This window comes from Oncorhynchus mykiss, chromosome 17 (assembly GCF_013265735.2).
Source record: "Oncorhynchus mykiss isolate Arlee chromosome 17, USDA_OmykA_1.1, whole genome shotgun sequence".
Taxonomy (NCBI): Eukaryota; Metazoa; Chordata; class Actinopteri; order Salmoniformes; family Salmonidae; genus Oncorhynchus; species Oncorhynchus mykiss.
Genome location: NC_048581.1, coordinates 54,171,813 through 54,199,025, shown reverse-complemented (window position 1 = coordinate 54,199,025; position 27,213 = coordinate 54,171,813). Strand labels below are relative to the sequence as shown.

General features: G+C 43.3%; 1 protein-coding gene across 8 annotated transcripts; it reads right to left on the bottom strand.

Annotated features, from left to right (window-relative positions):
- Positions 1 to 121: 121 nt before the first annotated feature.
- LOC110494095 (sodium- and chloride-dependent GABA transporter 2) lies at positions 122 to 25,905 on the bottom strand. Of its 8 annotated transcripts, none has more exons than XM_036950138.1 (15): positions 25,852 to 25,905; positions 13,462 to 13,618; positions 10,888 to 11,022; positions 9,828 to 9,968; positions 9,372 to 9,462; positions 9,099 to 9,231; positions 8,852 to 8,986; positions 8,398 to 8,501; positions 8,119 to 8,243; positions 7,811 to 7,923; positions 7,498 to 7,635; positions 7,062 to 7,164; positions 4,017 to 4,117; positions 1,748 to 1,918; positions 122 to 1,080 (listed from the first exon to the last, which is right to left on the bottom strand). In XM_036950138.1, the coding sequence occupies exons 1-15, from the start codon at positions 25,879 to 25,881 to the stop codon at positions 919 to 921; spliced, it is 1,839 nt and encodes a 612-aa protein (XP_036806033.1). In that variant the 5' UTR covers positions 25,882 to 25,905; the 3' UTR covers positions 122 to 918. The 8 variants fall into 8 exon arrangements, with proteins under 8 accessions (XP_036806033.1, XP_036806034.1, XP_036806036.1 ...); XM_036950139.1 differs by lacking the exon at positions 25,852 to 25,905 and adding an exon at positions 24,858 to 25,058; XM_036950141.1 differs by lacking the exon at positions 25,852 to 25,905 and adding an exon at positions 24,858 to 25,047 and having other exon boundaries at positions 13,462 to 13,615.
- Positions 25,906 to 27,213: the final 1,308 nt, after the last annotated feature.

Genomic DNA, 27,213 nt, shown 5'->3' with positions numbered 1-27,213 from the left:
TGAATACAGGCCCAGGTCTCAGATGAATATTAGGTCTGAATATCGGAAGAGATTTCTGCAGCGAATTACACTTTTCATTTAAAGTACTCCAAAGAATAAGGGTGGAAAAATAAGATTTAAATCATGGCACAAGGTTTGATGAGTTTATTGATATTGGCATCAAATCCTATCACAGTATTTTATAGTGTTTCTACTATATATGCATCTACACAATCCCTTATAATTTACCATCGATATATTTTCACAAATGTCATACTTCACAAAGTCTTAAGAAATTACATAGTAGTAGAAAAAAACAATGTTGGATTATTAAACCCACCCAAATCAAAGATAAAATGTATCTTTAAAAAAAATAGTTTGTTCACTTGTGTATACAGACCCCAGGACCAATAGCATGACCGTCATGTTTTGTTTCCACCATGATGTGTGACACGTGTTTGATCCATTAATCCATTACTCTGCCATGACCACAGTCCTGGTTAAAGGACAACTTCAAAGGTCCATATTTTGTCGGACCTTACTCAATATCTCACTTCAGATGCTTTCTCTGCATTCTGTCACGAGACAGAAAGATTGACCTGTAATTCTAATCATTCTAGGTAGGGTTTTCTGGACCAAACAGAATGACCGCATCTCTCTTTTCACTTTCCAGAACCAGTGCTTCTATGTCTCATCAGCGCTACATATAGGAAATAGTGTGTGTTTTGGAAACACTTGCCCACATCTCCCTCCCAAGAAAAAGGCATGGGGTGGATTATGTTCTGTACTAAGCCACTCAGACCAAGCAAAGGGTCACATTTGTCTCTGTTACACAACAGGAAGTATTTGTATTGTTTATGTCAGGACCTTGAGTGACTGGCTGGACCTGCTTATCTCTAGTCCTATAGGGATGGTAGCTGAGATAGGGGGCCAGTGTCTCTACAGGGGGCCAGTGTCTCTGTCTAGGAGGTTGTGGCCCCAGGCTGGTATCTCCGTGTCCCCCAGGGGTCTGTCGTGATCTGACTGCTTGGCCAGGAGGGAATTCTTCTGAGCTTTGGTCATGGGGAGATCCTCTGACGGAGTGGTGAGGATGGACAGTCTCTGAGGAATAAGAGAAAGGACAGAGGAGCATTTCAAAGACAGAACACCAAAGGAATGAGACATAAAATAACTGGTGATGTTTGCAGGACATAGATTGTTTTTCCTCTTAGTTGGTAGAAGAAACAACATCATCAGTGTGTATTGGGGAGTAAATGGGGTTTGGGGTAATGGATCTGATCATTGTAGAAATAGAGACATAACTAGCGATAACAACACAAATGGTACCTGCCAACTTTTAAAAGATCTGAAGTTTGGAATTGATAGTGAGAAATTAACCATTGCCTCTCATGACCATTGCTCCATCTTTGGAGAATGTACTCAAAGACTTAGCCTCTATCGCCAACCTACGTAACTAGCTATAGCTAGGCTACCTATGATATATTGCTTGTTTTTTGTTGCTTTTGGACCACTTTGAGATGCTTTTCTGTTTTGAAACTCCAGTGCTTGACTTGGGCTGAGACAGTTGCCGGTACTCATGTTTGGTGCCGGTACTGTTTACATTTAGGTGCAGGAGCTCCACAAAACTTTTGAAATAATATTCTATAAGAGGAACAGGAGCTCAAGCTGTTAAACATTTTAGGTGCCGGTACTCAGCTCCGGAGAGCTCCTGCCCAAGTCAAGCAATGTGAAACTCTATAGAAACATAATAAATTATGTCCCTATTTACCTGTCGCAGTGTACCAGGAGTGACGCTCACGATGTAAACCATCCATAGAGGAACCATGAGGGTGGAGGAGAGAGTGAACCACCAGCCAATGGCGGAACCCCACCAAGGATACTGAAAGGTGTTGTTGAACTTCAGCGGAGTAAACTTTATCAAGGAGAAAAGAAATGTAGCCTAGAACAAAAGATATGGATGGATGTTGTATAATAAACATTAAAGAACACAATGTATTTTCTGATAGCATTGTACTAATTATAACATATTAGGGTAACAGTGAGGGTTGAGTGAGGACAGAGATGAACAAGATAAGGTTAAGAACAAGGTTATGGTTTCTCCAGTACATTTTGGTCAGGCTCCTGGTGGAGCATTTATAATGGTCTAATAAAAAGCATGAGTTGGTGCACACCCAATATGTTCCCCTTGTTGATGATGCTTATCATGCATTATAGTTGAAACAAAAGATTACATGTAACAAACATTTTATGAAATTGGAAACAATTAAATACACATTACTAGTAATAAGTTTGGACACACCTAGTCATTCAAGGTTTTTTCTTTAATTTTTACTATTGTCTACATTGTAGAATAATAGTGAAAACATCAAAACTGTGAAATAAGATATATACGGAATCATCTAGTAACCAAAAAAGTGTTAAACATATCAAAATATATTTTATATTTGAGGTTCTTTAAATTATTCACCCTTTGCCTTGATGACAGCTTTGCAAGCTCTTGGCATTCTCTCAACCAGCTTTATGAGGTAGTCACCGGGAATGCATTTGAACTAACATGTGTGCCTTGTTAAAAGTTAACATGTGGAATTCATGCGTTTGAACCAATCAGTTGTGTTGTGACAAGGTAGGTATACAGAAGATAGCCCTATTTAGTAAAAGACCAAGTCCATAAGATTGCAAGAACAGCTCAAATAAGCAAAGAGAAATGACAGTCCATCATTACTTCAAGACATGAAGGTAAGACAATGCGAAACATTTCAAGAACTTTGAAAGTTTCTTTGAATGCAGTTGCAAAAAACATCAAGCGCTATGATGAAACTGGCTCTCATGAGGACCGCCACAGGAAAGGAAGACCTAGAGTTACCTTTGCTGCAGAGGACAAGTTCATTAGATTTAACTGCACTTCAGATTGCAGCCCAAATAAATGCTTCACAGAGTTCAATTAACAGACACAGCTCAACATCAACTGTTCAGAGGAGACTGCTTGAATCAGGCCTTCATGGTCAAATTGTTTCACCTACTAAAGGACACCAATATGAAGAAGAGACTTGATTGGGCCAAGAAACACGAGCAATAGACATTAGACCAGTGGAAATCTGTTCTTTAGTCTGATGAGTTCAAATTTGAGATTATTGGTTCCTACCGCTATGTCTTTGTGAGATGCAGAATAGGTGAATTGATGATCTCCGCATGTGTGGTTCCCACCATGAAGCATGGAGTAGGTGAGATGGTGTGTGTGTGTGTGTGTGTGGGGGGGGGGGGGTTGAGAGAATGCCTAGAGTGTGCAAAGCTGTCATCAAGGCAAATGGTGGCAACTTTGAAGAATCTAAGATCAAAAATATATTTTGATTAGTTAACACTTTTTTGGTTACTACATGATTCCATATGTGTTATTTCATAGTTGTGATATCTTCACTATTATTCTACAATGTAGAAAATAGTAAAAAGAAAGAAAAACCCTTGAATGAGTAGGTGTGTTCCAACTTTTGAGTGCTACTGAATATGTGAAATTAAAATAAACAGTTATGTATGTTGATGTTAATCCTATGCTAGTGCTAATGATAACACAAGCCTAATATATTAAATATGTAGTAAACTATTGTCTCCTAATAGTTTCACTCCTAATCAACCTAGTAATTATGACACACCCCTCACTATTGTCATTAGTTGCACTAATTGCACTGTTTTGTCTGCATAACCTGGATCAAGCATTCATGACATTACCCTGAAGAAGGAACAATGATGTCGAAACGTTGGTGGTTTACCCAATAAATGAGGGTGAGATTATACAGAGTGTGCGACTCTCTTTGTTTTTATAGAAGCATTTATAATGAACATAAAGTTGGGATGATCTACTTTACATAGGTTACACATATACATCAAATTGAAGCCTATCTTTCTGACTTGCCAACTAAACTTTTGTTTTTCTGTAAATCACTTTTATTACTGTGACATCAACGTCATGTTTACCATAACTATAATTGGAAAAAGAACATTCATTTGCTGTTGACAGTGTGGTGTAAATAAATAAAACTTACAGTGCAAATGACTGGAGTGCCATACTTCAAACAGTACTTAATGATGGGTAATGGTCGATAACCGATCATGTCCTCTATATTATCGTACAGACGGTCTGCACCTGTGGAGTAAACATATCAACAGGGACTCAAAATAACATTAGTCAATAAAAGTGTTTGGTCAGTTGGTCTGTCAAATACACAGTTGGTCTGTCAAATACCCAGGTAAACATTCTCAAACCACCAAGTGACAGACAGGTTCAAACAATTTGTAGATTAGGAAACCTGGACAACAGCTCTAACCAGGGTTCCCCAAACTCGGTCCTGTGCCCCCCACAGCTGATTCAAATCACCAACTCATCATCAAGCTTTTATTATTTGATTCAATCGAATTAATATAAAAAGAGGACGGTGTCACGTATACTCCCTCTCCGGTGCTCTATGTCTCCAAGCTGCTCATCATTACGCACACCCGTCACCATCGTTACGCGTACCAGTACCTCATCAGACTCACCTGGACTTCATCACCTTCCTGATTACTTTCCCTATATCTGTCACTTCTTTTGGTTTCTTCCCCAGGCATTAGTGTTTCTGTTCCAGTGTTCCCGCGCATCATTCAGGTCGTCAGGTTCCTGCACCTCTCCCGGCTCGTCATGTTCCCACGCCTCTTCCGGCTCGTCAGGTTCCCGCGCCTCTTCCGGCTCGTCAGGTTCCCGCGCCTCTTCCGGCTCGTCAGGTTCCCGCGCCTCTTCCGGCTCGTCAGGTTCCCGCGACTCTTCCGGCTCGTCAGGTTCCCGCCCTCTTCCGGCTCATCAGAGATCCACGCCTCTTCCGGCTTGTAGGGTTCCCACTCCTCTTCCAGCTCGTCAGGTTCCCGCGCCTCAGCAGAGACGACCGGTCCGCTCTTGGTCACCGAGATCGTCCTTTTGGTCAGTGTCCTGCAGCTGAAGCCGTGCGTCAGGGAGTCACATATACTCGGCGCTCTAGGTCACCAGGCTACTCATTATTACACACACTTGTCACCTGGACTTCATCACCTTCCTGACTCCTGAACAGCTAATCGAAGGGCTACCCAGACCCCTCTTTTACGCTGCTGTGACTATCTGTTTATAATCTATGCATAGCCACTTTAACTCTACCTACATGTACATATTACCTCAATTACCTCGACTAACCGGTGCCTCCGCACATTGACTCAAAACCGGTTGCCCCTGTATATAGCCTTGCTTGATATTTTACTGCTGCTGTTTAATTATTGGTTACTTCTATTTTCTATTTTTATTAATCAATTTGTTAATGAACACTTATTTGTATTTATTTTCTTAAAGCATTGTTGGTTAAGGGCTTGTAAGTAAGCATTTCACTGTGTCACACTCTGATCTTTCACCTGTCCTTGTGATTGTCTCCACCCGCTCCAGGTGTTGCTTGTTTTCCCCAGTGTGCTTATCTCTGTGTTTCCTGTCTCTCTGTGACAGTTCGTCTTGTATGTCCAAGTCAACCCGCGTGTTTTTTCCATGGGTTTTCTATTCTCTTTTTGCTAGTCCTCCCAGATTTGACCCTTGCCTGTTTCTGGACTCTGTACCCGCCTGCCTGACCATTCTGCCTGCCTTGACCTCGAGCCTGCCTGCCACTCTGTACCTCATGTACTTTGAACTGGTTTTGACCTTTTGCCTGTCCACGACCATTCTCTTGCCTACCCCTTTTTGGATCAATAAACATCAAATACTCCAACCATCTGCCTCCTGTGTCTGCAACTGGGTCTTGCCTTGTGCCCTGATTGTAAGGTCTACCTGCTGTATTCAGCGCATGTATCACATTTGATTTGATTACTATCCTTATATCTGTCACTCCCTTTGGTTCCTTCCCCAGGTGTTATTGTTTCTGTTCCAGTGTTCATGTCTGTACACTACAAGTCTTTCTTGTTTTGTTCTATGTTTATTTAGTTATTATATACACTCCCTGAAGTTGCTTCCTGACTCCCAGCGGACATGTTACAACCAGAACCTGTGATGTGAACAATCAAGGACTTGGGACTATAAGGTTGTATCTGCAAAATGTATAGTTTTGAGATAATGAGTATTTTTAAGTACCAGATCTCAGAACCGTTTTGTGATGTACTCCTGTTTTCAAGTATATCCCCTTACTTATGTACAATTATTTGTTATTGACAACCCAGCATTGTGTGATTGGATTGCATATAGAACCTTAAAGCACCAAGTTAAAAGGTGTCTGCATAGATAGAACTTTCCGATTTTTCATTTCTTTCATTGTAAATGTACTTTTTCAAAAAACCTGACTGATCTCACATGTAAAGGACCACCTAAAGAGCAACTCTATGTGAAGAACTCATTTTTTAACAACATGTCAGAACCTGATAATCCCAAGGTAACGAGGTGTCGTTTCACATCAATGTCCAAAGTGGCAATGTCTGCCAGAGGAACAACTTGGAAAACACCACAAAACACTTGAACAGAAACATCCTGAGGGAAGCTGACCTGCAATTAGGGTTTCTGTGATTGATTATCTGGGATTGTTGGAATGGGGCCATGCAGGATCTTTTATTCCTTGTTATCAGGGATCATTGGGATGATCCTACTCCATTGAAGTTGACATTTAAAATGGTTAAGGTAAGGGTTAAGGTAAGGAAGGGGTTAAGGTTAGGGTTCAAGGTAGGGATGTCCCAAGGATCATATTTTACTATTATGTTTTCATAAGACCTACAATGACAGTGGTAAGTAGTGGTAACACCTAATAATAACTTACATGAAAATGCCTCAATAAACGTTTGTTATATAATACAAGGTTTAGATAGCTGGCTAGACTAACTTACCTAGCCAACTATAACAGGGTAGATGACATGGGCTAATTGGGTGACTGTCAGTGACTGACATAACAAGAGGAAGACTACGGATGCACTCCCACATTTCAAAATGTCACATAGTAGAATACACAATCTTAACTAACAGTAATTTGAGACCCTGACTGACATTGAACAAAAGTGGTTGAGGGGCATAAATGGGAACTTATACTTAGAAACGGCACTGGGAGTAGGCCGGGCTATCTCACCATAAACCCAGCTGATACACACTGACTGTAGTATAGCGAAGAGAAGCAGAGTCATCCCACTGCATGCATAGTAATCAAACAGCTGGAAGATATACAGGCCTCCCTGCAAATAGAGGAGGGGTAGAAAGAAAGTATAAGGTACAGTCTTACTGAGCACAACAATAAGACTATAATCTACCTCCAGAGTCTACAAAACACTCAGACAATGATCGTAGGTGTGTCCAGCAGCCCAATCGCTTACGGATGAAGTGGAATCTACCAACAATTCTGCAGAACGAGGAGGTATGTTGAAACACAGGGATATGTTGAAACAGATCATTTGGGAGGTGCATTATCCATCATGTATCTGGTTACTGTCATGATTGATCTAATAACGATGGCCTTGAAAATATATAATTTATATCCTATATAATGATGACTTCAAATGACCTCTCACCTCTGTGACCATGACCAGGCCGATGAAGAAGCTACCCACACTGATGATGATGAGGAGGATTTTACGCCGATGGCCAACCAGGAAGAAGGAGGGATACATGTCTGAGATGGCTGTCATCAATGCCTCCAGACCTACAAACTGAAGGAGAGATGATGGGGAAGTTCAGTGGAAACTCTCTTCTTTGAAATACTAGCTACTCATTCACAGTTTCACATCCAAAAGTTTATTAATAATTGCATAATCTATTGTAGGTTATGTAATTATCCTTCACTAAGGAAATATTTTGTAGGCCTTCAGAACCACACTAACACACCTCACTGTCTAAACCCAGTAGGATTATCATGATGAAGAAGAAGATGGCCCAAAGCTGTGGTAATGGCATCATGGCCACGGCACGAGGGTAGGCGATGAATGCCAGGCCAGGACCTGTATGCAGTAATACAGGTAAACTCATTACTGAACTCTCAGCGGCAGAGGGAATAGTTAGATCCCTGAAATGCTAAGACACCTATCTTGTAACAAAGCAGAACTTACAAGGGTATGTTAATTTGTTTGTGCATTTTTTAAGGTTTATTTTATTAATTAATTCATTCATTCGTATCTCACTGCTGCAACACTTACCTGATTCGGCCACGGTTGAGATGTCTGTCCCTTGTTCATAAGCCATGAAGCCCAGAACAGAGAAGATCGCAAAACCGGCCACAAAGCTGGTTCCACTGTTCAAAAGGCACAGGTAGACACAGTCCCTAAAAAGAGATTCACTTCCCTGTTAGTCACAACACAAAGGCATCCAAAGGACCTACAATGTGGAGATCAACAAACTTTCCAGAAAACGTTCTGCCTGCACATTTTATCTAGCAAGGCACATTTACTGTTTATGTACTTAATTCTTCCACTCACTTGTAACAGTTGTTGTCATACTTGTTGTAGCTGCCAAGAGCAGTCAGACAGCCGATGCAGATAGCATAGGAATAGAAGATTTGTGTTCCAGCATCCATCCACACCTGTGAGACACACCAGAGAGAGACACAATAGTCTTCATAGTTTCACAATTCTGATATACTAGTCTCATCCCAGGGTATTAGAGGTTAATTAAAATGGTACTTATTTTGACCTTGTAGAGAAAATATATTTGCTTTGAAATTCAGAGTTATTTTTTTTATGAAGTATTGATGTTGTAACAAATCTGATGCTCTTAAAACCACAAACTGTTGCACCAAGGGAGTTACGTTTCTTGGGTCAGTGGTAATGATTGCTGCCCTCGGTCATGTTGACTAGGGCTCAAACACCGACAGTGACGTTACCATCTATCCCCAACAATCACTACAGTATGTACTGATAGTTTCTGTTACACCTGTGGGTCAGTGAGGCGGGCTGGGTCTGGGTAGAGGTAGAACTTGATACCATCTATTGCCCCCGGCAGTGTGAGTCCACGGACCAGCAACACCACCAGCATCAGATAGGGGAAGGTGGCAGTGAAGTAGACCACCTGAGGGGAGGGGGACCAGACCAGCATTACATTCCCTCAGTCTATGACTCATCTTAACAACTCTACAGTATTCATGGTGTCATCAGGTTGAATGGCAGAGAGCCCACCTTACCTTCCCAGTAGACTTCACTCCTTTCCAGACACAGAAGTAACAGAGAATCCATGACAGTAGAAGACACAGAGCCAGCTCCCAGCGAACACTGCCTAGCTTGTTTGGACTGTCTGTGAGATTCAAAACTCTTCTCCTGAAAATAATATTTTGAATTACAATCTCACCACTTGCTTTTCACCATTCTCTCAGCGCCTCCTAAGGCACATAGTCATGATTTCCATCTGTAAGGACTTAATAAGGAGTTGATAAATTGGAATGATTTTGTGTACTCACTCCCAGAACTCTCTCACTGGCGATGTTACGTTTCCTGCTACTGTCCAATTTAGATGTCCCACTACTCTTCTGTCAAACTCCATGCAGGTTGCTGGTTAGGAGGAAATTACACAATAACAAGCATGTCTCAGAACTCTCTGAATCTTTCCTGGATAAGGAGACATTTACAAAAATAAAACATTAATCAACCCACTTGTCAAAATCGGAATATCTCAGTTTGAAGTAGTGTCCATAAATGTAAGATACTATCTATCATTTAGGCATGACAAAGGTATGTCAACGTCAACATGTCTACACACTGAAGTTAAACTGGTCCCAGATCTGTTTGTGTTCTATGCAACACCAACTCCATTGCTGTCCTTGTCAATCCAAACAGGTTTGCTATGACAATGAATGACAGGCAGTTGGTATGACAGCACAAGCAGACTGGCACTCAGGCTACACTGATATACATACCTGTGTTCCAGCTGTTTCTACAACTGGCCCAGGGGAGCTCAGAGCTGAATGAGGAGAAGAGGTAGAAGAAGGCCCAGGCTAGAATGATGATGTAATAGATGCTGGAATATAGAACTACCACCTGACTACCATAACCCAGTCCTGAGGAGGAAGACGAGGAGGAGGAGGAGAAGGAGGAGAAGATTTTACAGACAAACATGGAGGTGTAAATGTAAAAAAAAGGCTTCTTCTAAGAAATATGTTATATCCAATCACATTTTCAACCTAAAACCATAAAAAATCCTGCATGTACATATACTGTACCTATTATGGCTAATTGTCTTACCCTCAACCAGAACATTCTTTTTTATTGTACTAGGCAAGTCAGTTAAGAACAAATTCTTATTTTCAATGACGGCCTAGTGGGTTAACTGCCTGTTCAAGGGCAGAACGACAGATTTGTACCTTGTCAGCTCAGGGGTTTGAACTTGCAACCTTCCGGTTACTAGTCCAATGCTCTAACCACTAGGCTACCCTGCCGCCCCGAACATTCTTGATAAAGGCTCCAGACAGAAACCTTGAGTCTATGTGCTGAATACCAATTGAAATCATATTGACATTGCTTTGGATTACAGTGCTACTTTCTCAAGTTTGGATATTGCAGCTAGGAGTTTTCCCGAGCACAAATACAATAAACAGACAAAGTTTGGTCTGCAGTCACTCTAAATGTTATATTTTCTTTTGGCACAGTTTACAGAACTATCATATCTTTACTTTTCTGAAGGCTATAGCCTTTCTTCCTTCCAGCCATCAGGCTTTCATGTCTATTTCACCAAGATGGCATCCTTCTTAGGAAGTAAATGCTATCAATGGTCAGACAAACACTGACAATTGAATTCCTAATATGGATGCAATACGTACAACAACACCCCATGGCCGCATTCATAAAGCATACCAGTAGGATGGCTGATCTAGGATCAGATTAGCCTTTTAGATCATAATGACTAAGCTTATATGACAGAGAGGAACTGATTCCAGTCTTACTCAATGACCCTTTATAAATATGAGCCCTGATATTTACCTTCAAACAGGGGGCAGATCTTCCTCCAGCAGGTGATGCTGCCCTGCGTGGTGTACTGGCCCAAGGAGGTCTCCAGGAGAAAGAGTGGAATGCCACAGGTGAACAGAAAGAGCACATAAGGGATGAAGAACACCCCTTACGAACAACACAAGTTAAACCACAATTAAACATATGGCCCAAGACCATAACTTAATGTTTCACCTCACTTGATTATGGTTTCACAAGATTAACATTTTTCACAGAAGCCATCTCAACCACCTCAACCCCCCCCCCCCCCCCCTCACTTCAGTGAATTTATACCGTCCAGAGAAGAGAACACAAGTATTTACATAGATATTTTAGATGGTGGAGCAGCTTCCTACGATGTAATTGTCTGTATCATTTCTAATCCCCCATATATTTTTGGGGTATTTATATAAATGGTTTTGGGGCGGCAGGGTGGCCTAGTGGTTAGAGCGTTGGAATAGTAATCGAAAGGTTGCAAGTTTGAATCCCCGAGCTGACAAGGTACAAATCTGTCATCTGTCTTAACTGACCTGCCTAGTTAAATAAAATAAAAATATATACATATAAATACCCATTCATATAATCTTTTTAGAATATATTTTCCTTTATTATTCCCAACAAACCCTACCAACCCTCCCCTAATTGGACAAAACCAATAAATAATAACACTTAGGCTTCTACTTCCAGCTTATACATGCTATATACATTTTACAGAGACAATCTAATTTACAATAGTTATATTTTGTTTGTTTTTAGTCCTGGCCTTCTTTTGTTTCGATTTTACCCTCAATTGTTTTAGTAGCTACTATCTCGCTACAACTCCCGTACCGGCTCGGGAGAGACGAAGGTTGAAAGTCATGAAGTCGCACTGCTTCTTAACACAGCGCACATCCAACCCGGAAGCTAACCAATGTGTTGGAGGAAACACTGTGCACCTGGCAACCTTGGTTAGCGCGCACTGCACCCGACTCGCCACAGGAGTCACTAGTGCGCAATGAGACAAGGATATCCCTACCGGTCAAGCCCACCCTAACCCGGACTCTAGGCCGATTGACACCGTCCATATTGGATTTCTATTTACCATATATTTTTCAACTGTCCTGTGACGCTTCACAAAGTACTGAACCTTTCTATTCTCATAGTTTCGACAGATCGTAAATTAAAGATAACATTTTTTGCTAAAATTATCGATTGATTGACTATGACTTCAAATCACCAGGTATTGTTATCTGCAGCGTTAGATCTAGGTAAATGTTGCAATTATTCTGCCATTCTTGGACATGTGACCAAAAAAGAGCTACATATGGACAGTACCAAAATAAATTATCTAATGACTGCCTCCTCGCAGCAAAATCTGCAGAGTTGGGAAGATTGCATCCCCCATATATATATATATATATATATATATATATATATATATATATATATATATATATATTTAACTTTCTATTCGTTGCAAGAATTTTGAATAATAATTTAAATTGAGAAATTAGAAGTTTTGAATCCGGTGTCATTTTGCGTGTCATTTCATAAACCATGTGCCATGGAATCGGTATATCGAAAATCTCTTCAAATATTTTGCAATTTATAAGGCACAGTTGTCAATTTTGTGATCCTTAAATGAAACTGGTATATATTTTAATTGATCACAATTTTATTTAACCAATTTTGGCCTTTTATGTAGGGCCGACAGACAAGTTCCTTACTTGTTCCCCTTCCACTTGCCACTTCCATTTTTTAGGCAATGCTGCAATCACATGGCTGTAATTTTGGGTAGAGCAGACATTTGCATACAGTATGTCTGTGTTAGCTGCATGTGTGACATAACTCCACCAGCCATATTAATGATATAACTTACAAAGATGATACTTTTTTATGTTATGGAAAAAGTATGTTTTTTTTTTATCAACTAGTATATTTGAGTTTAACCACAAGAACTCAAGTATTTATTTGTGTGGCTGACGGACTTAGCTACCACCCGAAGTGTTGTGCGTCCATTTGGAATGTAAATGTTAGGTTATATTCTCTTGGGGTATCTGGGACACGTTCAGTAGCCTAACATCATTGAACATTGCAGATAGAAAGGCCATGAATGGAGTCGACCTGATTCCTAATTCTACATGTCAGAGAGGCACGTTTTCTCCATAGCATATTTCTATCAGAGTGTAACAAAATGTTGTACATTAGTGATGTGCATATCAGTATTGAGATTCTGGAAGCACCTAGAAGGTTTTGGTGCCTTTTGTGTACCAAGGCATGCACTGTTGTTTTTATGAGTGTGCCAGCCAGATAACATCTAGCCCTAGTGTGTAAATATCCCTAAAATATTATATCAGGCCATGATTACACATCTCTTAATGATTATTCCATTACCGTCTTGTAATTGTGTGATTTCAATATTAGCCTAAGATATGAAAAGGACAACTCTGTATTGTCTCCACCACAATGAAGTTAAATGAAGTGACTAGCTATTTTGCATTGATAATGTAAAAGACAAAGGCTCACCTTGCCATACATTTAATGTGTGTTTAAATATGTGACCATGTGAAGATGTGATGTGAGACTCACCTCCTCCATTTTTGTAGCACAGATATGGGAACCTCCATACATTCCCCAAGCCTATGATCTGTCCGGCCACAGCCAGGAGGAACTCCAGCTTGCTTGACCACTGACCCCTGGTCTGGGTGCTTGGCACAGGGACAGGATGGACCAGACCCATCTCCTGCTGGGAAAGCATATTGAACCTCAAATTGGGATCATTATGCTTTTCCATAACACTGAGGAAGACAAAGACAAAGTTGGTTTTATGTGGTGAACACACGTTTATCTAACATAGTCTATGTGCTATGAAGACAGTATAAGGACACACAGCTAACAGATACATACTGCATGACCTGCTACATGAGAACAGCTATATTTGACCAGCTACATATGAACAGCTACATATGACCAGCTACATATGACCAGCTAGATATGAATGCTACATATGAACAGCTACGGTACATATGACCAGCTACATATGAACAGCTACATATGAACAGTTACGATACATATGACTAGCTACATATGAAGAGCTACATATGACTAGCAATATATGAACAGCTACATATGACTAGTTACATATGACTAGCTACATATGACCAGCTACATATGACTAGCTACATATGAACAGCTACGGTACATATGACTAGCTACATATGAACAGCTACGGTACATATGACTAGCTACATATGAACAGCTACATATGAACATCTACAGTACATATGACCTGTCAAGAAAAATAAAAGTTCCAGTACATCAAAACATGAGCCCCTTTCTTCCATGCTTTGGATAGATCTGCATTGGTTGCTGTTTGGGGTTTTATGCAGGGTTTCTGTATAGCACTTTGTGACATCTGCTGATGTAATTACATTTGATTGATTGATTGATTGGATAGCCTAGTGGTTAAGAGTGTTGGGCCAGTAACCGAATGTCTCTGAGTTGAATCCCCCAACAGACCAGGTGAAAAATGTGTCAATGTGCCCTTGAGCAAGGCACTTATCCCTAATTGCTCCTGTAAGTTGCAATGGATAAGAGCGTTTGCTAAAATATGAATGTACATATGAACAGCTTCATATGACCTGTCAAGAAAAAAAGGGGCAAAAAGGGAAGGTCCAGTGCAGCAAAACATGTGTCAGCGTATGTGCTACTGGTGTGGAAGTCAGGTGCAGGAGAGTAGAGAGTTGTGATCAGGCGCACACTTTATTCGGCAGAAGCAAACAACAGACGGACGCAACAGTGTCCAACAAACCTCCAGCCAAAGGCAAAAGTGCAAAGCGCGACAAAGTCACAAACAAGAAAAAATGTTTAACAATAAACATACTCCGGGTTAAAACATAGTACCCGGGGAAAAACCAGCTAGGCGTGTCAATACAAAACATGTAACAAAACAATCCCACACAAAGACATGGGGGGAACAGAGGGATATACATATGCAGTTGATTAGGGAATGTAAACCAGGTGTGCGGGGAACAAGACAAAACAAATGGAACAATGAAAAATGGAGCGGCGATGGCTAGAAGGCCGGTGACGTCGACCACCGAACGCCGCCCAAACAAGGAGGGGAGCTGAGCCCCTATTATTCAATAATGATAATGTAACTCAAGATACATGGCCCCATTATTTCTTTTGTCCAGCTCTTGTTATTACTTTGGATGTGCATAACCCCCCCCCCTTCCAAAGGAAATTAGCGGGGCACTGTTAAAATGTACTGTTCTCAAGGCAAAATAAGCAACATTGACATATAACAGTGGAATTAACTACTGTATTGTGCTCCATGTATTATTTTTTACAGTTTCTGTAATTTAGCAGACACTCTTGTCCAAAGCAACTTACAGTAGTAAGTGAATACATTTTTGGACTGGTTAGTTGACCCCTTAACCCTGGCATTGCAAGCACCATGCTCAACCAACTGAGCTACACGTGACAGTATGAAGACACATAGATTTTTATTCTTTAATGATCCTGAGAAAAGTCACGGTTCCCATACACTGATCCATACTAGGGTCTATTCTAGAAGTAGCCTGAGTATCGGGAGAAGCCTGATTATCTGGGAATAGCCAATACCAGCAGACGTTTTGGCATTGGCCACACAAAGAGGTGAGATTCCAATTGAATCTGGTATTGTGAGGAGCCAGGGCAGCATCTCACTGCTTGGCAATGTGTATGAATGTTCAAATTCCACACTGTTGTACCAGCCTTGTTGCATTAGAGTAGGAGGGGATCAGCACAGCTTGGTGGGACTAGTGTAATCCTGTCATCAATGTTGCCTTTGTGCCCTTGCCTACTATCCCTGTGGGAGTAGGACACATACAATGGAAAATATGTGCTGCAGCTGCTGCTACTATTATGGTGATATCTGAAAATGAACACCCTGTACTTATACAGTTATAAGAAGCACAAGTGCAAGGTATGTTGCTAGGGCAATGTGTTCTACCTTTACCTTCACTATTTAAAGTATGAGGAACTTCCTGGGTATGCATCAGAGGAGGACACTACTGTGACACTACTAGACACCCAGTAGTCAACCTGCAGAGCCAGGGCACAGTTTGTGATACTAAGAGTAGGTACTGACAGTATATCTTCGATAGTATAATATTGCTTGGTTCAATACAGTACACCCTTTTTTAAATGGATGACAGAGTCGATAGAGAAGACATGTAACGATTTATGGGAACAATAAGATAAATATGGAGTGTTACTACAGCTAAATATCAAAGTTAATTAGTCCGTTTTTTGGGCTATACTCGGCTTTGTCTAAGGGTAGGCTGTGCTTTGGCAAAGTAGGTGGGGTTGTATCCTACCTGGTTAGCCTTCACCGGGGGTTTGATGGAATAGCCTGGCAGCAGGTATCCTAGTGGTAAGGGTGTTGGGCCAGTAATAAAAAGGTTGCTAAATCAAATCCCTGAGCTGACAAGGTTGAAAATCTGTTGTTCTGCAGTTAACCCGCTTTCATTGTAAATAAGAATTTTGTTCTTAACTGACTTGCCTAGTTAAATAAAATGTACATTTAAATTAAAAAAAATGTGCCGGGGGGCTAGGGTCAGTCTGTCCTATCTGGTGAAATGTTCCTGTCTTATCTAGTATCCTGTGTGAACTTAAGTACGCTCCCTCTAATTCTCCCATCCCTTTCTCTTTCTCTCCCTGTCTCTCTCTCTCTTTTTCTCTCTTTCTCTCTGAGGATCTGAGCCCTAGGAGCATGACTTAGGTGTCACACCCTGGTCGAAGTATTTTGTGTTTATCTTTATTTATTTGGTCAGGCCGGGGTGTGGCATGGGTTTTTGTAGGTGGTGTGTATGTATGGGGATTGTAGCTAGTGGGGTGTTCTAGCTAAGTCTATGGCTGTCTGAAGTGGTTCTCAATCAGAGGCAGGTGTTTATCGTTGTCTCTGATTGGGAACCATATTTAGGCAGCCATATTCTTTGAGTTTGTCGTGGGTGATTGTCCTTAGTGTCATTGTTCTGTGTTAGGTTACACAAGTATAGGCTGTTTCGGTTTTCGTTAAGTTTATTGTTTTGGTAGTGTTTGTGTTTAGTGTGTTACTTCATTAAACATGGATTGCAATAGACATGCCGCATTTTGGTCCGACTCTCCTTCTCATCAAGAAAACCATTACAGAATCACCCACCACAAAGGGACCAAGCAGCGTGTCAACAGGCAGGAACAGCCCAAAGTGGAGTACAGTATGGACTATACTTCTTGGGAGGAGATAGACAGGTGGGCGGTCGACCCAGGGAGAGTGCCGGAGCCCGCTTGGGATTCGATGGAGCAGTGCGCGGAAGGATATAGGAGAATGGAGTTTGCGAAGCAAGCAAGGCGGCGCGGACGGAGGCCCCAGAGTCAGCCCCAAAAATGTCTTGGGGGGGGGGGCTCAGGGAGAGTGTGGCAGAGTCAGGGTTCAGACCTGAGCCAACTCCCCCTGTTTATCGTGAGGAGCCAAGGAGGAGACCAGAACCAGAGCCGGTGTTGGAGGTGAGCAAAGCAGAGACTGTGAAGGAGTTAATGGGGAAATTGGAGGAGAGAGAAATGAGGGAGTTGCTGTGTTGGTGCATTTTGCATAGAATTCGCCTGACGGAACGTGTCAGGGATTTGATGGCACCTGGGTTAGCGCTCCATACTCGTCCTGAGGTCCGTTTTAGTCGGCTGGTGAAGTTGGTTCCAGTCTCACGCATCAGGCCTCCTGTGCCCATCCCTAGCCTTGCACGTCCTGTGCCAGCACTACGCATCAGGCCTACAGTGCGCCTCGCCTGTTCAGCGCAGCCAGAGCCTCTCTCCTCTCATGCGCTATCGGAGTCTTCCGCCTGTTCAGCGCAGCCAGAGCCTTTCTCCTCTCCTGCGCTGTCGGAGTCTCCCGCCTGTTCAGCGCAGCCAGAGCCTCTCTTCTCTCCTGCGCTATCGGAGTCTCCTGCCTGTTCAGCGCAGCCAGAGCCTTTCTCCTCTCCTGCGCTGCCAGAGTCTCCCGCCTGTTCAGCGCAGCCAGAGCCTCTCTTCTCTACTGCGCTATCGGAGTCTCCCGCCTGTTCAGCGCAGCCAGAGCCTTTCTGCTCTCCTGCGCTGCCGGAATCTCCCGCCTGTTCAGCGCAGCCGGAGCCTCTCTCCTCTCCTGCGCTGCCGGAGTCTCCCGCCTGTTCAGCGCAGCCAGAACTGCCAGTCTGCATGAAGCAGCCCAAGCTGCCAGTCTGCAATGAGCTGCCAGTCTGCAAGGAGCTGCCAGCCTGCAAGGAGCTGTCAGTCTGCATGGAGCAGCCTGAGCTGTCAGTCTGCATGGAGCAGCCTGAGCTGTCAGTCTACATGAAGCAGCCAGAGCTGCCAGTCTGCAAGGAGCTGCCAGTCTGCAAGGAGCTGCCAGTCTGCAAGGAGCTGCCAGTCTGCAAGGAGCTGCCAGCCTGCAAGGAGCTGTCAGTCTGCATGGAGCAGCCTGAGCTGTCAGTCTGCATGAAGCAGCCTGAGCTGTCAGTTTGCAAGGAGCAGCCAGAGCTGTCAGTCTACATGAAGCAGCCAGAGCTGCCAGTCTGCAAGGAGCTGCCAGTCTGCAAGGAGCTGCCAGTCTGCAAGGAGCTGCCAGTCTGCAAAGAGCTGTCAGTCTGCAAAGAGCTGCCAGTCTGCAAGGAGCTGCCAGCCTGCAAGGAGCTGTCAGTCTGCATGGAGCTGCCAGTCTGCAAGGAGCCGCCAGAGCTGCCTGTCTGCAGGATGCCGCTAAAGCTGCCAGTCTGCAAGGAGCCGCCAGAGCTGCCAGTTAGCATGGAGCAGCCAGGGCCGCCAGTCAGTATGGAGCAGCCAGGGCCGCCAGTCAGCATGGAGCAGCCAGGGCCGCCAGTCAGCATGGAGCAGCCAGGGCCGCCAGTCAGCATGGAGCAGCCAGTCAGCATGGAGCAGCCAGTCAGCATGGAGCAGCCAGAGCAGCCAGTCAGCATGGAGCAGCCAGAGCAGCCAGTCAGCATGGAGCAGCCAGTCAGCATGGAGCAGCCAGAGCTGCCAGTCAGCATGGAGCTGCCAGTCAGCATGGAGCAGCCAGAGCTGCCAGTCAGCATGGAGCAGCCAGTCATCATGGAGCAGCCAGTCAGCATGGAGCAGCCAGAGCTGCCAGTCGACCAGACTCTTCCAGATCTGCCAGTCGACCAGACTCTTCCAGATCTGCCAGTCGACCAGACTCTTCCAGATCTGCCAGTCGACCAGACTCTTCCAGATCTGCCAGTCGACCAGACTCTTCCAGATCTGCCAGTCGACCAGACTCTTCCAGATCTGCCAGTCGACCAGACTCTTCCAGATCTGCCAGTCGACCAGACTCTTCCAGATCTGCCAGTCGACCAGACTCTCCCAGATCTGCCAGTCGACCAGACTCTCCCAGATCTGCCAGTCGACCAGACTCACCCAGATCTGCCAGTCGACCAGACTCTCCCAGATCTGCCAGTCGACCAGACTCTCCCAGATTTGCCAGTCGACCAGACTCTCCCAGATTTGCCAGTCGACCAGACTCTCCCAGATTTGCCAGTCGACCAGACTCTCCCAGATCTGCCAGTCGACCAGACTCTCCCAGATCTGCCAGTCGACCAGACTCTCCCAGATCTGCCAGTCGACCAGACTCTCCCAGATCTGCCAGTCGACCAGACTCTCCCAGATCTGCCAGTCGACCAGACTCTTCCAGATCTGCCAGTCAGCCAGGATCTGCCAGCCAGCCAGGATCTGGTAGATTCATCAACCTGCCTGAGCTTCCCCTCAGTCCCGAGCTGCCTCAGTCCCGAGCTGCCCCTCAGTCCCGAGCTGCTCCTCAGTCCAGTGGGGTTCTGGGTGAGGACTACTAGGCCATGGTCGGCGGCGAGGGTGGACTATCCAGGGACGCGAGGAGAGGGGACTAAGACATTGATTGAGTGGGGTCCACATCCCGCGCCGGAGCCGCCACCATGGACAGACGCCCACCCGGACCCTCCCTATTGTTTTGAGGTGCGTTCGGGAGTCCGCACCTTAGGGGGGGGGGGGGGGGGGGGGGTTCTGTCACACCCTGGTCGAAGTATTTTGTGTTTATCTTTATTTATTTGGTCAGGCCAGGGTGTGGCATGGGTTTTTGTAGGTGGTGTGTATGTATGGGGATTGTAGCTAGTGGGGTGTTCTAGCTAAGTCTATGGCTATCTGAAGTGGTTCTCAATCAGAGGCAGGTGTTTATCGTTGTCTCTGATTGGGAACCATATTTAGGCAGCCATATTCTTTGAGTTTGTCGTGGGTGATTGTTCTTAGTGTCCTTAGTGTCATTGTTCTGTGTTAGGTTACACAAGTATAGGCTGTTTCGGTTTTTGTTAAGTTTATTGTTTTGGTAGTGTTTGTGTTTAGTGTGTTACTTCATTAAACATGGATTGCAATAGAAATGCCGCATTTTGGTCCGACTCTCCTTCTCATCAAGAAAACCGTTACATTAGGACTACCTGGCCTTTAGGTTTTAGGTTTTAATTATTCGCACCAAAAAAAAGGAGTGAAAGACAAAACAGTACACATAAAACATGATAAAAACAGTGTGCAGGTGAGGTTGGAAGCCCAATACCCCATAATGACAAAGCGAAAACAGGTTTTTAAACAGTTTTGCTAAATTATTAAAACAGAAATACCTTATTTACATAAGAATTCGGACCCTTTGCTATGAGACTCGGAAATTGAGCTCCGTTGCATCCTGTTTCCATTGATCATCCTTGAGATGTTTCTACAACTTGATTGGAGTCCACCTGTGGTAAATTCAATTGATTGGGCATGATTTGGACATGAAGTGCCTTAAATAGAAAGGCACACACCTATATACAGTGGGGCAAAAAAGTATTTAGTCAGCCACCAATTGTGCAAGTTCTCCCACTTAAAAAGATGAGAGAGGCCTTTAATTTTCATCATAGGTACACTTCACTTCAAAAATTCCAGAAAATCACATTGTAGGATTTTTGATGAATTTATTTGCAAATTATGGTGGAAAATAAGTATTTGGTCAATAACAAAAGTTTATCTCAATACTTTGTTATATACCCTTTGTTGGCAATGACAGAGGTCAAACGTTTTCACACACTGTTGCTGGTTTTTGGCCCATTCCTCCATGCAGATCTCCTCTAGAGCAGTGATGTTTTGGGGCTGTTGCTGGGAAACACGGACTTTCAACTCCCTCCAAAGATTTTCTATGGGGTTGAGATCTGGAGACTGGCTAGGCCACTCCAGGACCTTGAAATGCTTCTTACGAAGCCACTCCTTCGTTGCCCGGGCGGTGTGTTTGGGATCATTGTCATGCTGAAAGACCCAGCCACGTTTCATCTTCAATGCCCTTGCTGATGGAAGGAGGTTTTCACTCAAAATCTCACGATACATGGCCCCATTCATTCTTTCCTTTACACGGATCAGTCATCCTGGTCCCTTTGCAGAAAAACAGCCCCAAAGCATGATGTTTCCACCCCCATGCTTCACAGTAGGTATGGTGTTCTTTGGATGCAACTCAGCATTGTTTGTCCTCCAAACACGACGAGTTGAGTTTTTACCAAAAAGTTATATTTTGGTTTCATCTGACCATATGACATTCTCTCAATCTTCTTCTGGATCATCCAAATGCTCTCTATCAAACTTCAGACGGGCCTGGACATGTACTGGCTTAAGCAGGGGGACACGTCTGGCACTGCAGGATTTGAGTCCCTGGCGGCGTAGTGTGTTACTGATGGTCGGCTTTGTTACTTTGGTCCCAGCTCTCTGCAGGTCATTCTCTAGGTCCCCCCGTGTGGTTCTGGGATTTTTGCTCACGTTCTTGTGATCATTTTGACCCCACGGGGTGAGATCTTGCGTGGAGCCCCAGATCGAGGGAGATAATCAGTGGTCTTCAAAGCATATTAATCCAACTCAATCATCAAGTTTCCAGACGACACTACAGTGGTAAGCTTGATTACCAACAACGACGAGACGGCCTACAGGGAGGAGGTGAGGGCCCTCGGAGTGTGGTGTCAGGAAAATATCCTCACACTCAACGTCCACAAAACAAAGGAGATGATCGTGGACTTCAGGAAACAGCAGAGGGCGCACCCCCATATCCACATCGATGGGACAGTCGTGGAGAAGGTGGAAAGTTCTAAGTTCCTACACATCACGGCATCCACCAACACATCCACTCACACAGACAGCATGGTGAAGAAGCCGCAACAGTGCCTCTTCAACATCAGGAGGCTGAAGAAATTTGGCTTGTCACTGAAAAGCATCCTGTCGGGCTGTATCACCATCTGGTACGGCAACTGCTCCGCCCACAACCGCAAGGCTCTCCAGAGGGTAGTGAGGTCTGCACAACGCATCACCAGGAGAAAACTACCTGCCCACCAGGACACCTACACCACCCAATGTCACAGGAAGGCTAAAATGATCATCAAGGACAACAACCACCCGAGCCACTTCCTGTTCACCCTGCTATAATCCAGAAGGCGAGGTCAGTACAGGGAAATCAAAGCTGGGACTGAGAGACTGAAAAACAGCTTCTATCTCAAGGCCAGCAGACTGTTAAACAGCCATCACTAACATTGAGTGGCTGCTGCCAACATACTGACTCAAATCTCTAGCCACTTTAACAATAAAAAATTGGATGGAATAAATGTATCACTAGTCACTTTTAACAATGCCACTTTATATAATGTTTACATACCCTACATTACTCATCTCATATGTATATGCTGTACTCTATACCATCTACTGCATCTTGTCTATGCAGTTCGGCCATCGCTCACCCGTATATTTATATGTACTGTACATATTCTTATTCATTCCTTTACACTTGTGTGTATAAGGTAGTTGTTGTGAAATTGTTAGATTACTTGTTAGATATTACTGCATGGTTGGAACTAGAAGCACAAGCATTTCACTACACTCGCATTAACATCCGCTAACCATGTGTATGTGACCAATAAAATGTGATTTGATTTGAAGATTTACCTCTTTGGCTTGAATGCCAAGCGCCACATCTAGAGGGAACCTGGCACCATACCTACGGTGAAGCATGGTGGGGGCAGAATCATGCAGTGGGGGTGTTTTACAGCGGCGGGGGCGGGGAGACTAGTCAGGATTGAGAAAAAAATGAACGGAGCAAAGTATAGAGGGATCCTTTATGAAAAACTGTTACAGAGCGCTCAGGACCACAAACTGGAGTGAAAGTTCACCTTCGGACAGCGACCCAAAACACACAACCAAAACAACGCAGGAGTGGCTTCGGGACATGTCTCTGAATGTCCTTGAGTGGCCCAGCCAGAGCCCGGACTTGAACCTATCGAACATCTGTGCAGCAGAGAAGATGGTAGCCAAACAGGTGTGCCAAGCCTGCAGCATCATACCCAAGAATAATCAAGGCTATAATGGCTGCCAAAGTTGCTTCAGGAAAGTACTGAGCAAAGGGCCTGAATTATTTTGTAAGTGTGATATTTCAGTTGTTTTTATTTTTAATACATGAACAAACATTTCTAAAAACCTGTTTTTGCTTTCTCATTATGGGGTATTGTGTGTAGATCGATGAGGGGAAAAAACTATTTAATCGCTTTTAGAATGAGGCTGCAAACTAACAAAATGTGGAAAAAGTCATGGGGTCTGAATACTTTCCTAAGGCACTTTATATGAAAACCCCACCACTAATATAAGTACAAAAAAAAGTTTGTTCAATCAGTTAAACAAAGCATATTAATTATAATTGTACATGATATACTCAGTATACATGAAAAAAACATGTTTGATTATATGTGCGTGTGTGTGAGTGTGCAGGTTTGTGTGTGTGAGTGTGAGAGTTAGGCTACATGGAAGGGATTATTGGGTAGTTTGGGACATCAGGCTAACCCCAGTCTTCACTTGACCTGATGACTCCTTGCTGTCCTCATCCCCAGTCCACCTGGTTGTGCTGTTGATCCAGTTTCTGCTGTTTTGTCAGTGGCTATTGAACCCTGACCTGTTAACCGGATGTGATACCGTGTCCTGGACCTGCTGTTTTCGGCCCTCTCTCTCCTTCTCCCCTCCGCTCTCTCTCTCTCTCTCTACCGCAACTGCTGTCTCGAACTCTGAATGCTTGGCTATGAAAAACCAACTGACATTTAGTTAATAGGTGATGACCTGTTGCATCCTCTACAACCACTGTGATTATTATTTGACCCTGCTGGTCATCTATGAATGGTTGAACATCTTGAAGAACCCTCTGGCCTTAATGGCCATGTACTCTTGTAATCTCCACCCGGCACAGCCAGAAAAGGACTAGCCTCCCCTCAGAGCCTGGTTCCTGTCTAGGTTTCTTCCTAGGTTCATGCCTTTCTAGGGAGTTTTTCCCACCGTGCTTCTACATCTGCATTGCTTGCTGTTTGGGGTTTCAGGCAGGTTTCAGACATCTGCTGATGTAAAAAGGGCTTTAAAATGAAATTATATTGTTCATGTCTGAGTCGTCTCTGTTTAATATTTTAGCATACTGTAGTGTTTATTTTTTTTTCTTAAGGTTTGTAGCTTGAATTGTGAAAATAATATCTACCTCAACATCCAGTAAATCTGCTTTTAAATCGAAAGAATGCGAAAAAAGGACTTCTACATTTATTAGACATGCCTGTATAGTTACACAAAACAGGAAGACACTGCTGCTCTCACTAGCACTGCTGAGCCTCCAGTCTGTAACCTTTGGCCTACATTCAGCGCCTGCAACAAGTGCTACTGACTGCAGATAGAGAGAGGGAGAGAGAGCGAGAGAGAAAGAGAAAGAGAGAAAGCTACAGTACCACTGACTGAAGCCTCATGTCTGTCTCTGTCTCTCTATACAACCAAGGATATGTCTAGGTGTTATCACAGCCCCCGCCTGCCAAGTCTGCTAGATTTCAAATACAAACAGTGATAAACAGTCTAAATAAAAGGTTTCCTGATAGACATGGAAGAGACTAGAACAAGCGAGAGAGAGAGAGAGAGAGAGAGAGTACCTTAAGGATGAAGTTGTAGTTCTGAAGTCTGTTGTAGTAGTCTACTTCTCCATTAAGGAATACTTGTTCTGGTCCCTTTCATTGGAAGCAAACCTAGACCCTGTGTTTCTCCCTGTCAAATGCCCTTCCCAGAACTAACCATGAGTGAACCCATGTGGATGGTTTGGTGTGTGTGTGTGTGTGTGAGGCGGAGCTATTGAGTCGAGGTAACACTGGCTCCTTCATTGCAAGGAAGAGGAGGGGATTTGCTCTGTGAAAGCGGCAGTAGCAGGCAGGCTTCTTTTGAATGCTGCAGGGGCATGGATGTGTGGAATGTGAACAAATGAACTCGGCATTATAACTTTACAATGGATAGAGGAGAGGAGGGACAGAACTTGAACACTTAAATTAATAGGAAAAGGGGGCACAATACATTTAATGTACAGTTCTTACAAAACTTTTGAAATGTAATGGAGAGTGATAATGTTACATCTAGTTTGACAGATATATATATTTTGTATTACCTCATACCAAAGTCCACTGATTTAATCAGTCTAAAATATGCTGTACATTATGTAGTATTTCAACATATCAGCATGATCATCAATTGCTAGTTGTATGGACTGTGCCTAATGACTGTGGATGGAATCTAAAACTTCAGCCAATGAAATATGATATTAACAAGTGCATTCTGTCAAAAGTGCATTCTGGCCATAGTGGGAACACTATCCTTTACAGCACATAAATGACCAGCCATTTACTAAGAAATAACATGTTAATGACACAGTAATTATGTTAAAGTAGTGTACACACATCCAGTGACTTTCAGGTGAGGGTCACGTCAAGAAAATCTGTTGCATTTTACATTACAGTGTAAGTACAGTATAACAATGAGTAATTACAATACTGTTGCACTGTACTTACAGGAATAATTACACTGTAATAAGGGCACTGTAATATAAAGTGTTACCAAAACATCTAGCTCAAAGAAAATAATGAAATCTGTAGTGCTCACCATTCTCCATGCTTTGTAGCTGAGCAGCATTCTTCAAGAATTTCCTCTGAACGCCTCTCAACTTCGTTCATCACAATGTTTTTCTTGTATTTGTATTATTTGAATGTTGTGTAATAATTGCCTTTTTTAAAAAACATATTTGTGTGTTTCACCTTTATTTAACCAGGTAGTTGAGAACAAGTTCTCATTTACATCTGCGACCTGGCCAAGATAAAGCAAAGCAGTGCGACAAAAACAACACAGAGTTACACATGGGATAAACAAACGTACAGTCAATAACACAATAGATAAATCTGTATATAGTGTGTGCAAATGAATTAAGGAGGTAAGGCAATAAATAGGCCATAATGGCAAAGTAATTACAATTTAGCCATTTTCACTGGAGTGATAGATGTGCAGATGAGGATGTGCAAGTAGAAATACTGGTGTGCAAAAGAGTAGAAAACAAAAAAAAATATAGGGATGAGGTAGGTAGTTGGTTGGATGGGCTATTTACAGATGGGCTGTTATGGTTTTCTTCCGGTGAAGGAGAGGAGGACCAAAATGCAGCCTGGTTATTTCAATACATCTTTAATCAAAGATAAACACAAACAATACAAAAACAATAAATGTAACGTGAAAACCTAAACAGCCTTATCTGGTGCAAACAAACACTAAGACAGGACCAATCACCCACAAAACACTCAAATAATATGGCTGCCTAAATATGGTTCCCAATCAGAGACAACAATAAACACCTGCCTCTGATTGAGAACCACTTCAGGCAACCATAGACTTATCAAAATAATAAACCAAAATAATAAAGAAAACACAAAATACTAAGACCAGGGCGTGACATGGGCTGTGTACAGCTGCAGCAATCGGTAAGCTGCTCTGACAGCTGATGCTTAATGAGGGAGATATATGTCTCCAACTTCAGTGATTTTTGCAATTCGTTCCAGTCATTGGCATCAGAGAACTGGAAGGAAAGGCGGCCAGGGGGTGTTGGCTTTTTGGGATGACCAGTGAAATATACCTGCTGGAGAGCGTGCTACGGGTGGGTGTTGCTATGGTTACCAGTTAGCTGAGATAAGGCGGAGCTTTACCTAGCAAAGACTTATAGATGACCTGGAGCCAGTGGGTTTGGCGACGAATATGTAGCGAGGACCAGCCAACGAGAGCATACAGGTCACAGTGGTGGGTAGTATATGGGGCTTTGGTGACAAAACGGATGGCACTGTGATAGACTGCATCCAGTTTGCTGAGTAGTGTTGGAGGCTATTTTGTAAATTACATCGCCGAAGTCAAGGATCGGTAGGACAGTCAGTTTTACGAGGGTATGTTTGGCAGCATGAGTGAAGGAGGCTTTGTTGCGAAATAGGA

Excerpts from the sequence above, each read along its gene's own strand:
- LOC110494095 (XM_036950135.1), bottom strand. The coding sequence starts at position 13,666 with ATGGAAAAGCATAATGATCCCAATTTGAGGTTCAATATGCTTTCCCAG. Across the intron at positions 9,463-9,827 it reads TAGAAACAGCTGGAACACAG|CAACCTGCATGGAGTTTGAC; the intron begins GTATGTATATCA and ends CCTCCTAACCAG. Across the intron at positions 8,987-9,098 it reads GAGTGAAGTCTACTGGGAAG|GTGGTCTACTTCACTGCCAC; the intron begins GTAAGGTGGGCT and ends CCCTCCCCTCAG.